The 14,071-nt window shown below is 41.9% G+C and overlaps 1 protein-coding gene across 9 annotated transcripts in view; it reads left to right on the top strand.

Annotated features, from left to right (window-relative positions):
* STN1 (STN1 subunit of CST complex) overlaps window positions 1-14,071 on the top strand; it is a 41,870-nt gene that overhangs the window by 8,589 nt on the left and 19,210 nt on the right. For all 9 annotated transcript variants that reach the window (XM_027596132.1, XM_027596126.1, XM_027596134.1 and 6 more), the window contains 4 exons: window positions 198-293; window positions 6,450-6,518; window positions 11,539-11,706; window positions 12,442-12,556. In XM_027596132.1, the coding sequence (XP_027451933.1) occupies window positions 198-293; window positions 6,450-6,518; window positions 11,539-11,706; window positions 12,442-12,556 (448 nt within the window). The remainder of the gene's footprint in view (window positions 1-197; window positions 294-6,449; window positions 6,519-11,538; window positions 11,707-12,441; window positions 12,557-14,071) is intronic.

The raw sequence follows: 14,071 nt of genomic DNA, 5'->3' as shown, positions 1-14,071 counted from the left end.
ACAAGGAGGCACATTTCATTTTCGCAAGTGGAAAGAAGATTAACCAAACCTAGTCGGGCAACATTGGTTTTCTCTTTTTTCCATTAGGACAAGCTTCATTAAAGCCAAACTTTCTACTTTGGACCCGTAAGGAAAAGACGTCTGAATTTCTTGGGGCCTGCCATTTGTCAAGGACTGATTTTTTTTTTTTTTTTCAGGTGTATTTTTTTACAATGGGCACCCAATAAAGCAGGTAGAGATCTTGGGAACTGTAATTGAAAGGAGAGAAAAGGATGCTTTCTTCAGTTATGGAGGTAAGAACAATTGTGCCTGGCATTGAGTTTTTGTGGAAGGACCTCACTTAGCTGAACATTGCATTTGAAGCAACTACCGCCTTTCAGAGCAGCTGGGGACTCACAGAGCCCATGCACTTGTCCTTTATTAGGAGCCCCTTGGAGCCACCGACATGGACTAAGTGTAAAATGAGGCAAAAGGTAGGAATGATGCTGATGAATACTGTCAAATGACACAGCTGATGGGGAGTTAGAAAAATGAAAATAGGACCATCTAGGATCTCTGGTTGATAAGGGACGGACACCTGTAGCTATAAATAGCAATGGATGGTAGCAGATGTTTATATTGATACCTTTAAAAATAAAAAGGCCAGGTTAATGTTAAGGAAGACTCTTCAAGAAGACAGGGAGGTATGAAAAATAATTGATAAGATTTATATTCAGAACAGTATTTTTTAAAAAGCCTTATGGTACTCGGGTGAATATCCATTATCAGAAAATTTCCCTTCCCTCGTGATGATACAAACTAAATAAAGGATTTCTATAGTTTGGACACGAGCAATTAGTGTCATCTTTATTTTTGTTATTGAGTTTAATGTGTAAGCATTTTCATCTGTTGCCTTGTGCAGCACTTAGAGTCTCTACAGTTAAGAGGCCAAGCTAGACATTTTGTGGGAAGCTTAACTTTGGATTCCAAACCTTTGCTGTAATTGACAGTGTTGCTTTCTGTTGTGTTCCCTTGGGTTTGTGTTCTTGCTCTACTTGTGGAAAGAGAGAAGGCAGTTGAGCTAGGGAACGAAGAAATTTCACTGGCGGTCTGCGTGTGATAGATAATGTATAGTATAGATGCAATATCATTGCATGTCTTCAACACGGATTCATTTTCCTGAAGATGATTGTCTCATGCTTATGAAATAATACGTGACGGGTGAGGTTTCTCATGCCTTCTTCTTTTCCCCAGCATATATTTTTTTAAACTCTGAAATAGATCATCTCAGGCATCCCCATACTGGATCTCTTCTCTTTTTTATTTTACCAGAGGTATTGGTTCTATTTTTCTCCAGACAATTCAGTAAGTATTCACCAGTGTCCTACAGCATACTCAGCTGTGGGCAAGTACGTTTTCTGTAGTATAACAAAGTACTTCCTCTCCAAATAACAGTGATGAAGTAATAATTTCAGGTTACAGAGCACTTTTACATGTGAAATTTAGTGTTATTCTCCCCCTAATGTTTTGAAATAGAAAGGACAGATGTTTTTTCCATTTTGTAGATGAGGAAAATAAGGCACAGTCACTTGCTCAAAGTTCCACTGATGGAGGTTTCTTTTTTTTTTGTAAGGTGCTCCTAATTTTCTTTTTTTTTTCCTATTTTTTATTGTTATGTTAATCACCATACATTACATCATTAGTTTTTGATGTAGTGTTCCATGATTCATTGTTTGTGCATAACACCCAATGCTCCACGCAGAATGTGCCCTCTTTAATACCCATCACCGGGCTAACCCATCCCCCCACCCCCTCCCCTCTAGAACCCTCAGTTTGTTTTTCAGAGTCCATCGTCTCTCATGGTTCCTCTCCCCCTCTGACTTACTCCCCTTCATTCTTCCCCTCCTGCTATCTTCATCTTCTTTTTTTTTTTTAACATATATTGCATTATTTGTTTCAGAGGTACAGATCTGTGATTCAACAGTCTTGCACAATTCACAGCACATACCCTCCCCAATGTCTGTCACCCAGCCACCCCCTCCCTCCTACCCCCCACCACTCCAGCAACCCTCAGTTTGTTTTTCAGAGTCCTGATGGAGGTTTCTAGGCCCAATCTATTTACTGATTCCATTGTGCTGTACAGTCTCTGTATAACTCAACTTGATTTTTCTCTCTCCCATCACCTCACCACCCACCCCTGCACCAGAAATCGACTTTGTCTTTTTTTTTTTTTTTTTTTGCTGGGGACAGTATATTTTATTGATGGTACATGACAAAGTAGGGCTCCCCAAAAGCTCCCCTTCTCATGGGGTTCAGGGATGGAAACTGTAGAGGTCAGAGATTATCAGTATGTTGGGGGGTGAATTGGGGCAAGGACTCCCCAGCAGCTGAGGTCTCTCTCTTCCTCTTGCTCTCACTGGGGCTGGTGGTCCAAGGGGGCTCTTACTCCTTGGAGGCCTTGTGGACCATAAGGCTCACCACCCAGTTGCTCTGGCCAAATTGATTGTTGTACCAGGAAATGAGCTTGACGAAGTGGTCATTGAGGGCAGTGCCAGCCCCATCATTGAAGGTGGGAGAGTGGGAGCCACTGTTAAAGTCGCAGGAGACAACTTGGTCCTCAGTGTACCCCAGGATGCCCTTGAGGGGACCCTCCGATGCCCACTTCAAAACCTTCTTGATGTCTTCATATTTGGCAGCTTTCTCCAGGTGGCAGGTCAGATACATGACTGGCACATTGCGGGTGGGGACACAGAAGGCCGTGCCAGTGAGCTTCCTGTTCGGCTCAGAGATAACCTTGCCCACAGCCTTGGCAGCACCAGTAGCAGGACGGATGGTGTCCTGGGCAGCCCTTCAGCCATCACACCACAGCTTCCCAGAGGGGCTGTCTGTGGTCTTCTGGGTGGCAGTGATGGCATGGACCGTGGTCATGAGTCCCTCCACGATGGCAGAGTTGTCATGGGTGACCTTGGCCAGAGGGGCCAAGCAGTGGGTGGTGCAGGAGGCACTGCTGACAATCTTGAGGGAGTTGTCCTCCTTCTCATGGTTCACGCCCATCACGAACATGGGGGCATCTGCAGAAGCAGAGATGATGACCCTCTTGGCCCCGCCCTTCAAGTGAGCCCCAGCCTTCTCCATGGTGGTAAAGACCCACCCTGGACTCCACTACAGACTCAGCACCACATCACCCTGTTTGATGTTGGCAAGATCTCACTTCTGGAAGATGGAGATGGACTTTCCATTGATGACAAATTTCCAGTTCTCAGCCTTGACTGTGCCATGGAATCTGCCATGGTGGAATCATACTAGAGTGTGTAGACCATGTTGTTGAGGTCAGCGAAGGGTCATTGATGGCGACAGCACCTACTTTGCCAGAGTTAAAAGCGGCCCTGGTGACCAGGCACCCAGTAGGGCCAAATCCGTTTACTCTGACCTTCCCCATCGTGTCTTAGGGATGCTGGGGCACTGTACCGGAAGATGTGGCTATCTGTCGGATGGGGAGGAGCAGAGAGCCCATCTGGTCTTCGATTTTCTATTTTTTAGGTCACATGAAAGAGGCTGTTTGAGGATGTTCGTCCTGGCCCTAAAACCAGGCCAATTATTGTACCTGTGACGTGAAGGGGCTTCACTTAACCCTTTGGCCATTCTAAAAAGATTAAGGAGATAGGTGTGACTGTTCCCCAGTAAATGTTCTCTTTAGGGTGGATGTTAGAAGAACAGGACACATCTGTGGGCAGAGGGAAACCGAAAAGCATCTGAAGGTGGAGTAATTGAGAGTAGAAAGAACTTTAGTTCTTGTGAGGCCTGTTCAGGGGAGAGCTGCACCCTCCCTGCTATCCTCAGGGCCAGCTTGGCTCTTGGGCCACTGGCCAGGCAGCCACTCCTTGCTGTCCTGGGTCCTGCTCCACCTGACTTACCATCGTCTTGGTCTGGGGGGTGTATCCTGTTCCCACTGACTCATTCCATTGCTGAAACAAAAGGCCAGCGCCCCGGGCGGTGCTGCCCAACTGGGGAGGATGTTGTGCGGCTCTGCAAGGATGCTCTCCTTCCGGGGCATTCCAGCAGCCAGATCTCAGGCTGCCAGGGCACAGCACCTGCCAGGAGGCCTTACAGACCAGAAAGTCCGAGGTTTTGGTGGCCGTGCCTGGAGCACTCAGAGCACGTGACAGCAGCTCAAGCTCAGACCTAGAATCCTGGGAGGCTACCATCACTGTCTTCACATTTTCTAGAACAAATGTTCGTGTGCTCATGTTTTTTTACTTTACATGATAAACCAAGATTTTACACTGGCAGAGAAGTGGTGTGCCTAGAGGTGTCATACGGTTTTTTTTTTTTTTTTAACTCAGAATGTCTTTATTGATTTATTTTAAAATGATATTCATTATAAAATAAAATTTAAAACTGGAGAAAGTTTTACTGAAGTACATAAAAATTATATGAAACCCTATAAATAGGATAAAAACAATGTCAGTGTTTGGGTGAACCTCCCTTCTAATGTTTTTCACTTGTTCCTAATATTGGAGAAATATAGATATGTCTTATTTCCTTGTACTATTATGCATATTTCTTTCTCTTAATATTTCTGAAATGAGGCTTACAGTCAGCATGTATATATTCAGTGTGGAGTTCCTTTCCAACACTCCAAAAAAAACCTATTTTTGTCAAAATACACTATTTAACGTTTTACTCAAATTAGATAAAAGATCTTTTTTAAAATGAGGCATGAATATCTTTTAAGAGCAATGAATATAAATCTTCACTATAACTTTTTATTTTCATATGGAATGCCGTTGTAATTTATTTAACCAGTTCCATATTTATAAGCATTTAGATTATCTCCAACTAACAGTATTATAAACAATGTTGCAGCAAACAGCCTTATACAAGATGTATAAATCTGTGTGTGTATTCTGTTTTTGTCTTCAGGATAAATTTCTAGAAGTAATCACTAAGTCAAAGGGCATATACATTTAAAAATTCAACACGTTTCCAAACTTGCTCTTTAGAAATTTGATGTAAATTTACACTCCCGCTAACAGCATATGAGGGTATCAATATTTTTAATGTTTGTCATTCTAATAGTTGAGAAATTATTTAAGTTCTTTTTCCTGTAACTAGTGAGTTTAGTGTACTCACACATGTTTATTTGGCCATTTTTATATCTTCCGTAAATTATGTGTTCTTTTTCCTTGACATTTTTTCTCTGGTGGTCTTGGACTTTATTCATTTGTATGAGCTATTTATTTATTTATTTACATATTTATTTATTTATTTATTTGAAGAGGGAGAGAGAGAATCTCAAGGCGACTCTGCTGAGTGTAGACACGGGGCTCGATCTCACAACCCTGAGATCATGACCTGAGCTAAAATCAAGAGTCAGACGCTTAACCGACTTATCCACCCAGGTGCCCCTGTGTGAGCTCGTTATACATTAAGATACTAGCCCTTTCATTTAGAAAATTGCTATACGGTATTAATTTTTAATTGGTCATCTATATCAGACTTTTAAAAATGAGTTCTGATTTTCAGGTCTGCTTAAAGAAGTCTCTTCCCACCAGCTATAAGCCCAAGGTTCAAAAGTATTTACCCATATTTTCTTATCTTTTTAAGTTTACCTGTTTTACATTTAATAAAATCTATTTAGAATTTATTTTAGTATAAGAAGTATTTTTCTTGGCTTCTGCTTTCAACATAAGTTTAAACCAGCAATAAAAAATTTGTATTACATTCTGTATTACATGTGCATTTACAACAGTCTCGCTGATGATTTTTTAAAAAGTCATTAAGCCCACTGATCTCTTTTTTTGAGTTTTCCAAATTAGACAAAGAGAAAACACCTCTCCTAGCAAACATCTCCAGTTCCTCTGCAGTTACAAATCCAAGTACAATGGGAATTCTGTGTGTGTGTGTGTGTTGCACTAGGGATAAAATAAGCCAAAATTATTTATGTGATCAAAATATAATTTTTTTCCATTATGAAAACAAAACTTCGCTCTTCTGCAATATACTCGGCTTTCTTTACGTCCCCTTCAGTGTTAAGGACTGGGCAGAAGCTCATTCACAAAGAGACGTGCGGGTCAGGAAATTTAGGATGCCTTGTCTTGGGAAGTCATTGAGCTAGTGAAAGAGCAGATGGTGAGAGAAGGTTGTGCCACGAGTCCTCTCAACCACGGGCTGTGTCAGCACCCTCTTGCTTCAGGGTGGGAGAGCAAGGCCGATTTTGTATGTGAGCATTCATTGAGATTTTTGTACTTAACTTCCTGAGGACACTGTTATTTAGGAGAGGCAGGGTAAGTGAAATGTTGACTACCTTCCGCTAGGCTCTCGAATGCCAGCGACCCATGCAGACAAGCAGTTCCCAGACCGGGCTGTTGAAAAATGTCACTTCAGGGTATAGCCGAATGCAATGACGACCTGCGAATTCACTAGCAGTGCCCAAATCTCTCTTCTGTCCTTTTCTGCTTCTCTTGCAGTGGATGACAGCACTGGAGTTATAAATTGCATCTGCTGGAAAAAGTCGAACAATACCGAGTCTTCATCAGGTACTTTTATTTGACAGTCCTATACTTTTTTTACCCAGGGTGGCTCATCAGAACAGCTGTAGGGCTGAATGTTCATATTTGTCCACGGGTGAAATCTGTGGATCAACTGCAGATCTGGCTCCTCTGCAGACTGACGTCATAGAAGAGCTTGTTGTGTTTCTTTCTCCCATCTTCTCTGGTGCTCACTTCCTGCCGAGCCTGCAGGAGCGTGACTAGGTTGCTGGGAGTTTGAGCATTTCCTTTTTACCGTGGTAGTTATTAATGGAAGTCAAGATGTTTTAGCCTAATTGCCAGTGAGGTCAGAATCCCCATGCTCCAGGCGTATCCCTTGACCAAAGAAGGTTTTGGAGATTTTTACTTTTCTGTGATTGCCACTAACTTCTGTGCTCCCATGATCCACATTTTCTGAAATCTCAAAGATGTCAGAAATTCTAAGGTTGATGAGAAGGTAAAATAGGATTCCTTTGAAGTTAACCACTGAATAATATAAACTGAAAAGAAACTTTTGTTTCTTAATGATTTTATTTCTTAGTGTGTGATCGAGTGAGTGAGGGAGAGCATGAGTGGGGGCGGGCAGAAGGAGAGGGAGAAGCAGACCCCCCGCTGAGCAGGGAGCCCGATGCGGGACTTGTTCCCAGGACCCTGAGATCATGAACTGAAGGCAGATGCTTAACCAACTGAGCCACCCATCTGCCCAAAAAAGAAACTTTAAAATTGTATGTTGAACACATTGACTATAACTGAAACAGCATTTGGAATTCCTTGAGTACATTTTAATAGGCCTTAGGTAGTTTTTTTAAGTTAAGTTCATAATAAAAAAAATACTGGGCAATACTGGTGATCATTTTTGGTTCTAGAGAAGCTACAGCAATTGGGACCTTGTCTTTCTGTTTGGCAGCATACACAGTGGCACATGAAATACTGTCTGGTGTCTGTCTCCTTGGGTGATACACGGTGTCTTTCGTCTCTGCCATTACCTGCCAGAAGCTCAGCTTTCTACTTTGACTATCCTGACAAACGGAATGCCCCTTGGCTTAATTTTCTGTCGTATTTACATTTAGAACTTGGCCATCAGTTTCCTATAACTTCAGTGTTCCATTTCCTAATTTGGGAACATCTTAATCATTGCCACTGCTTTGCTTGGGATGTTTTGTAGATTAAAAAAAAAATTAAGAATGACAGCAGATTTTTTTTTTTAGATTTTATTTATTTGACAGAGCGAGAGCAGGAACACAAGTAGGGGGAAAGGGAGAGGGAGAGGGAGAAGCAGGCTTCCTGCTGAGCAGGGAGCCCGATGCAGGGCTCCATCCCAGGACCCTGGGATCATGACCTGAGCCGAAGGCAGATGCTTAATGACTGAGCCACCAAGATGCCCCTGACAGCAGATTTTTATGCAGCTGTTTCAGAGGCAAGACATAAGCCTATAGGGACAATCAGATAATTGAATTTTCATATATGTCTAGGGTATTAAAATCATTTGCAGATTTATGGCTTTTGTGTCATCAAACCTTCAATCAGAGGGTGTCGTTTGAATATATGTCCTTGTTTCAGGCTACGGAGCAGCAGACTTTTTCTGTACAGGGTCAGATAGTAAATGTTTTCTGCTTTGTGGGCACTCTGGTCCACACCACAACTGCTCAGCTCTGCCATAGTAACACAGAAGCAGCCACACACGGTACGTACAGTAAAGTAAAACTTTATTTACAAAAACAGGTTGTGGGTAGATTTGGCTGTAGCTTGCAGACTCTTGTTTTAGACATTGTTTTAATTTTCAAAATCAACTTTTTTTTTAAAGAATGACATTAGGAATATCGTATAACTCTTATATTTAGTAATTTTTTAGAGAAAATGTCTACTGATAGTAAGATTTTAAAAATATTTGTAAGTAGATGAATAATTGAATAGTCACAGTGGGTAGCCTTAATTGGAAATTGCTTTGAGAATAAAAAGAGAGGGTAAGAATACAAGGAAAAAGCCCAAAAATGATTCTCGTCGTGCTATATATGAAGTGAGATTTTTAAATTATTCCCGACTAGCCCATTCTCTCCTTTTCATTTAATTGCCCTCAGTTTAAAAGCTTTCCCCTGGAACGTGGCCAATGGAGACTAATTTTTTTAAACAAAATTCAGCCTGAGTCAAAATCATGTTGCAGTCCGTTAAGGTAATTGAGAATAAGCTATTAACTCCTATAAATGTCCTGTTGCGTGTACCATTTAGACTAGCTTATGAGAAAAGTTAAGGAAGCCTGGCCCTTGATACTAGAACTTTAGAGGGGGTTTATCTTTCCATCGTGGAATAGGCTACTTAAAATGAAATTCCGTCAGGCTCCAGCCATCTCATTAGATTCACCAAATTACAGAGCTTGAGCCTTTCTTCCGGCAGTTTGGCTCACCCTTTCAATGAAAGCTGGGCCTCATTCTCAGACCGGCCGCCAGTCTGATCATTTCAGCAGTGCTGTAGGAAACATTTATTATGACATGTTTTAAATTCAGCCTAAGGACAAGGCTTGAGGGGACAGGAACACAGATGGAATAACCTTTTAAAAAGTAACACCTGGGTATTTTCTGAAGAAAGCCGGTCAGCTGAATACCATTAATGCCGATGGTGTTCTAGATTCCTAGGTGTTGGTGCTCCGTGCTCCCTAGGTTGCTATTTCCCCTGATAGAGTAGATGGGGTAAAAGAAAAGTAATGCCATGGCACTTTACAAAGCCACAGTCATCTAAGTTGTATTAGATTAAAAAGACAATGTGATCAATAGGCTAATAGATTTGTTCATTCATTATAGGAACACTAAGTATATGACAAGCCAGAAATAAAACAAGAGCAGGAAATATATCAGCATTTAACAAATGTTGTTGGCTCAGGTAGATAAAAATATTTTTGAAATATATCAGCATTTAACAAATGTTGTTGGCTCAGGTAGATAAAAATATTTTTAAAAGAGGTGACTCTGATCCGTATCTTCCAGCTTACATGATAATGCGAAGAAGATGGAGTTGTGTGTTTATGGCAGCAAATAATGGGATACACGTGTTAAACTCTGATAAGTCCCTAGCTGTTAAAGCCCCGAAAACTGTCATCAGTGACAGTGGGATAGACTAAACATGTTTTCAAACTTTTATGTAGTAAAATGAAATCCAATAAGCACAGAAAAGCAGTGGAATGGGGGAGTGGATGTAATTAGCAGAACTGATAGAGCTTCCCTACAAAAAGACATGAAGGATACATGGAATGCATAAGATGATTTCTCACACGTAAAGAAATGCAGAGAGCAGATCATCTTATATAAAAACACAGAGTCTGTCTGGCAGTTTAAAAGCAAAAATAAAACGTCATGGAATCATTACATATTTTTTTAAGGTACTAAACATCCACATGGCCGAAGCTGGTGTAGGAGCTGTAAGCATGCGCCTTGACACCTTGTCAAAACAGAACAGTTTGATTGTTTCTTTCTGGCAAACATTCTTACAATATGTAATGAACTGTAAACCTGTTTTTACTTTTCTGTCCAGTAATTCCCAACAAAAGACCCCAAGGAAAACACAATAATTTTGTCTAGAGGGCTTCATTATTCATTTTTACAAATAGCTGACATTTATAGACCATCTCCTGTGGATCTGACATCGTGCCAAGCTCATGATGTAAGGGTTAACTTAGAGCATGTGCAACAACTCTGTGTGTGAGGTGGGCTCTCTTGTTACCCCCAATTCACAGTTGAGGAAACTCTGGCGCCGTGAGGTTAACAGCCTGCCCACAGTCGCAGACCTGGTAGGAGGTGCGCGGAGATTTCAGCCGGGTCTGTCTGACTCCATTACCCAAGCACTGACCTCTAAGCCCCATCCAGTGCAGGTGATTAAAGCTGAAATAAAAAATTACAAAAAGTGGGGAGAATGGGATATTTAATGAGACTATCTCATCACAGTGTGGTATATTAACATGCCAGTGCTCCATGATTTTTTAAAATGCTTGAGTTGTATAGATTCTGTGGATACATGTGTGTATCTGAACTTGAGCCAGGCAGAAAATCAGAACGTCGAATTGTTTACACACACTAGCTGTAACTGGAAAATACGAGTATGCTCACGGGGCAGGCAGCAGAGAATAAAGAATAAACAGGAAGGTGCTGGTGTCAGAGACCGCCTGGGTTCAAACTCCAGCTTTGTTGCTAGCTAGTTGCTTTACTTTGTGCAAGTTGCTTGACCTCTCTGTCACGCAGTGTCCTCCTCTATAAAATGGGGCTAATAATAAATAGGTGTAGTTGTGAGGATTAGATGTGCTAATACATCATAAAGTCCTCAGAACAGCACCTATAGTACCCAAATATTCTCGGCTATGCTTCTTAGTATTTAACTAATACAATTTGAAATTAAACTTAAGTGATAGAAATTATTTAGAATTGAAAGTGCATTGGGTTATTTTCACCATGAAGTTGCTTAAGCTTTTAGTTTTAAGTGGTATGAGAATGTGTGTGTGTGTGAGAGAGAGAGAGAGCGCGATTACCCTAGTTTCCCAACAAAGATGAGAGGCGAGAGATTAGGGTGTTGAGTACCCAGGTGGGAAATCAGCCTAAGGCATATTCGCCTTCCCCATAAACAGAACTGCATATGGAGATCTGGGTCCCCTTTTCCCCTGTGCCAGACTTGTCTTCCTGCAAGGACACTTTAAAGGGTTGTTGAGAGCTGTTGCCACCAAACCCAGAATTCAGCTCAGAACCACATAGAGCCCTTTGAATGCACTGGCAATGCAGGAGCAGGGGAGAACATGTCGGAGCCCTGCCAGAACATTTTCACTTGGGTTACCAGGCCTCCTAGACTCTGTTCCCTTCAGCCTACTTTTGAATAATTACAGCTTATGCCTTCTGTTCAGCAGAGAATTTCAGAAGGGTGTGCAGATTTCTTACAGTAGAGCCGCTAATCAGAAGTAGAATGAATAGGGATCTTATGTTGGTCTCACCCCAAAACTGTCTCACACATGTGGTGGAGTGATTGTGTTATGCATTTGTCTCTTCTGGCCCTATAGCAACTACAGCTGCTGCAACTCTAGGGGAGCTGAACTTAACCTCACAGCTTAAGAAGCTGCAAGATACCATTGAGCGGAAGACAAAGATAGAAATTGGGGACATTATCCAGATCAGAGGTTATGTCCACACGTACAGAGAGGAACGAGAGATTCGTGTCACTACTTATTGTAAGCACAAGTTATCTTTGCCAAATTGGTTGTTATTCTGGGTGTGTGTCCAGTAAACTCTGGGTTAGCTGAAAGTCAAACGGCGAAAAAGTTCAGATAAAAAGATGTAACCCTCTATTGGATGAAATTATATTTCATAACAGGCTTTGTTTAGAAAAGCAGCATTTTTAGCTTGATTTTGAAGAGCAGTAACTAGAAATGGGGGAAGAAAACAAATGATTTATTATATATATCTGGCAAATTTATTTGGGCCACATCAGAGTTTAAAGTACTTTGAAGTTCTATGTGTCAATCTATTTAAGGCAGAGTGTTCATATTCTTTAAAATGATGGCGATTTCTTGAATACCACTGAGTCCATTAACTTTGAAGGAAAGCAGCTAATTGGAAACAGCTATTTCCAATTAGCTGTTGATGAGTGATACGTTTTGCAGGACTCTGGCTGATTTTGGTTGGAAATCCCACGGATGGCCCCTGTTGTTTGCCATTGTAACAGATGAGTGCATGAGCGAATGTGCTTTCCCTGGTTCCAGTCTGCTGCCAGATGGGCCTGTGATGCTGAGGGCGTTGCATTCCCTCTCAAAGGATGACTGGGAACCATTTAGTGCATCTAGGATGTATGATCCTTGGGCACCCATAGGGAAGGAGACCCACTGGGTGCCTAGCAGCAGTTTGGACACGGGAGAGAGCTGATCTCACTGTAATTTCTATGGCATGTTTTCCCCATGGCTTATTAGATAAAGTGGAAGATCCCGTGTGTAACATTCAAATCGCGAGGATGCTTGAGCTGCCCAGTATCTACAGGAAAGTTTATGACCAGCCTTTCCGCAGTCCAGCCCTAGAGCAAGAAAGGTAAGCTGTGGCCTCTCACTGCTAAAGATGTATTGATGGCAGTAAGCCAAGCAGCGGGAGCCCAGATGCTGGGGTAGGCCGGGGTTCAAATCCTGAGCTGTCCACACTCATGGAGGGGCTCTGGGCAAGTCCACTTTCTCCCCATGTGGCTTCATTTTCTTACCTGCAAGGTGAAGATAATAATAGTACAGATATTCTAAGGTTCTTGTGAGGAAAGTGTATGTGTAATTGGAGTCCCTGGAGGAGTGCAGGGAGAGAGAAAATGTATTTGAAGAAATAATGGATGAAGTTTTTCCAAGTTTGATGAAAACTGTAAATGCACAGATCCAAGAAGCTCAGTGAGCCCCAAGGCAAGAAAGCTGCCATGAAACCTCACAGTCAAAATACTACACAATGACACATTATAACAAGAAACTGTAAAAAATGTTACCCATCATTTCCAACGATTTTACTTTCTCGGGATGATTTTACTTTCTCGTGTGTGGGGGGGGTCCGGGGGCTACAGGAGGACTAAGAATACCTGCATACTCATTAGTGTCTGCATCAGAGGACTCTGAGCGGGGGCAGAAAACCAATAATAGCCTCTGCCTACGGGTGGGAACTGCAAAGAGGATAGAAAGGAGACTTCACTGTGTACCCTTTAATTTTTTTTTTTTTTTAAAGATTTAAAGAGGGAGAGGAAGAGAGAATCTGAACCAGACTCTGCACTGAGCAGAGAACCTGATGCGGGGCTCTATCTCAGGACCACGAAATCACAACCTGAGCCAAAAGCAAGAGTCGGCTGCTTAACCGACTGAGCCACCCAGGCACCCCCCCACTTTAATTTTTTTAACATATATATATTATGTATTCAAACAATGTAGGTTAAAAAAACCCAAACTCTAGACCTGTAGAAAGTAACAAAGTGGAAGTTCCCAATTTTCCTGCCTCAGTACCATTACCCCAAGGTTGCCACCATTCATAGGTTGATGCGTATCCTTTTAGACATTTTTCTTCTGTGCATATACAAGCATGAACATTCACCCATATATTTTATGGGTTGTCATTTGCTTTCTTTCTTTTTTTTTTTTTAAAGATTTTATTTACTTATTTGACAGAGACACAGCGAGAGAGGGAATACAGCAGGGGGAGTGGGAGAGGGAGAAGCAGGCTTCCTGCTGAGCAGGGAGCCAGTGCGGGGCTCGATCCCAGGACCCTGGGATCATGACCTGAGCCGAGGGCAGATGCTTAATGACTGAGCCACCCAGGCGCCCCGTCATTTGCTTTTTAATAAAAATGGAAACAGTTTATATACTATTCTGCAGCTTAACTTTTTTTCCCAGATCTTTCATGAATATTATAGCTGCTATGGTCCTGCCTCATCCTTTTAAATGTGCTCACAGTGCTCACTGTACGAATTGCCGTTTATGTCAAAAACAAGCGTTATTATTGAACAGACCCATTACCAGAAACAGTATGGTACTGACATAAAAATAGACACACAGTTCAGTGGAACAGAATAGAGGGCCCAGAAAT

This window comes from Zalophus californianus, chromosome 15 (assembly GCF_009762305.2).
Source record: "Zalophus californianus isolate mZalCal1 chromosome 15, mZalCal1.pri.v2, whole genome shotgun sequence".
Lineage (NCBI taxonomy): Eukaryota > Metazoa > Chordata > Mammalia > Carnivora > Otariidae > Zalophus > Zalophus californianus.
This window is presented reverse-complemented; position numbering and strand designations above follow the sequence as displayed.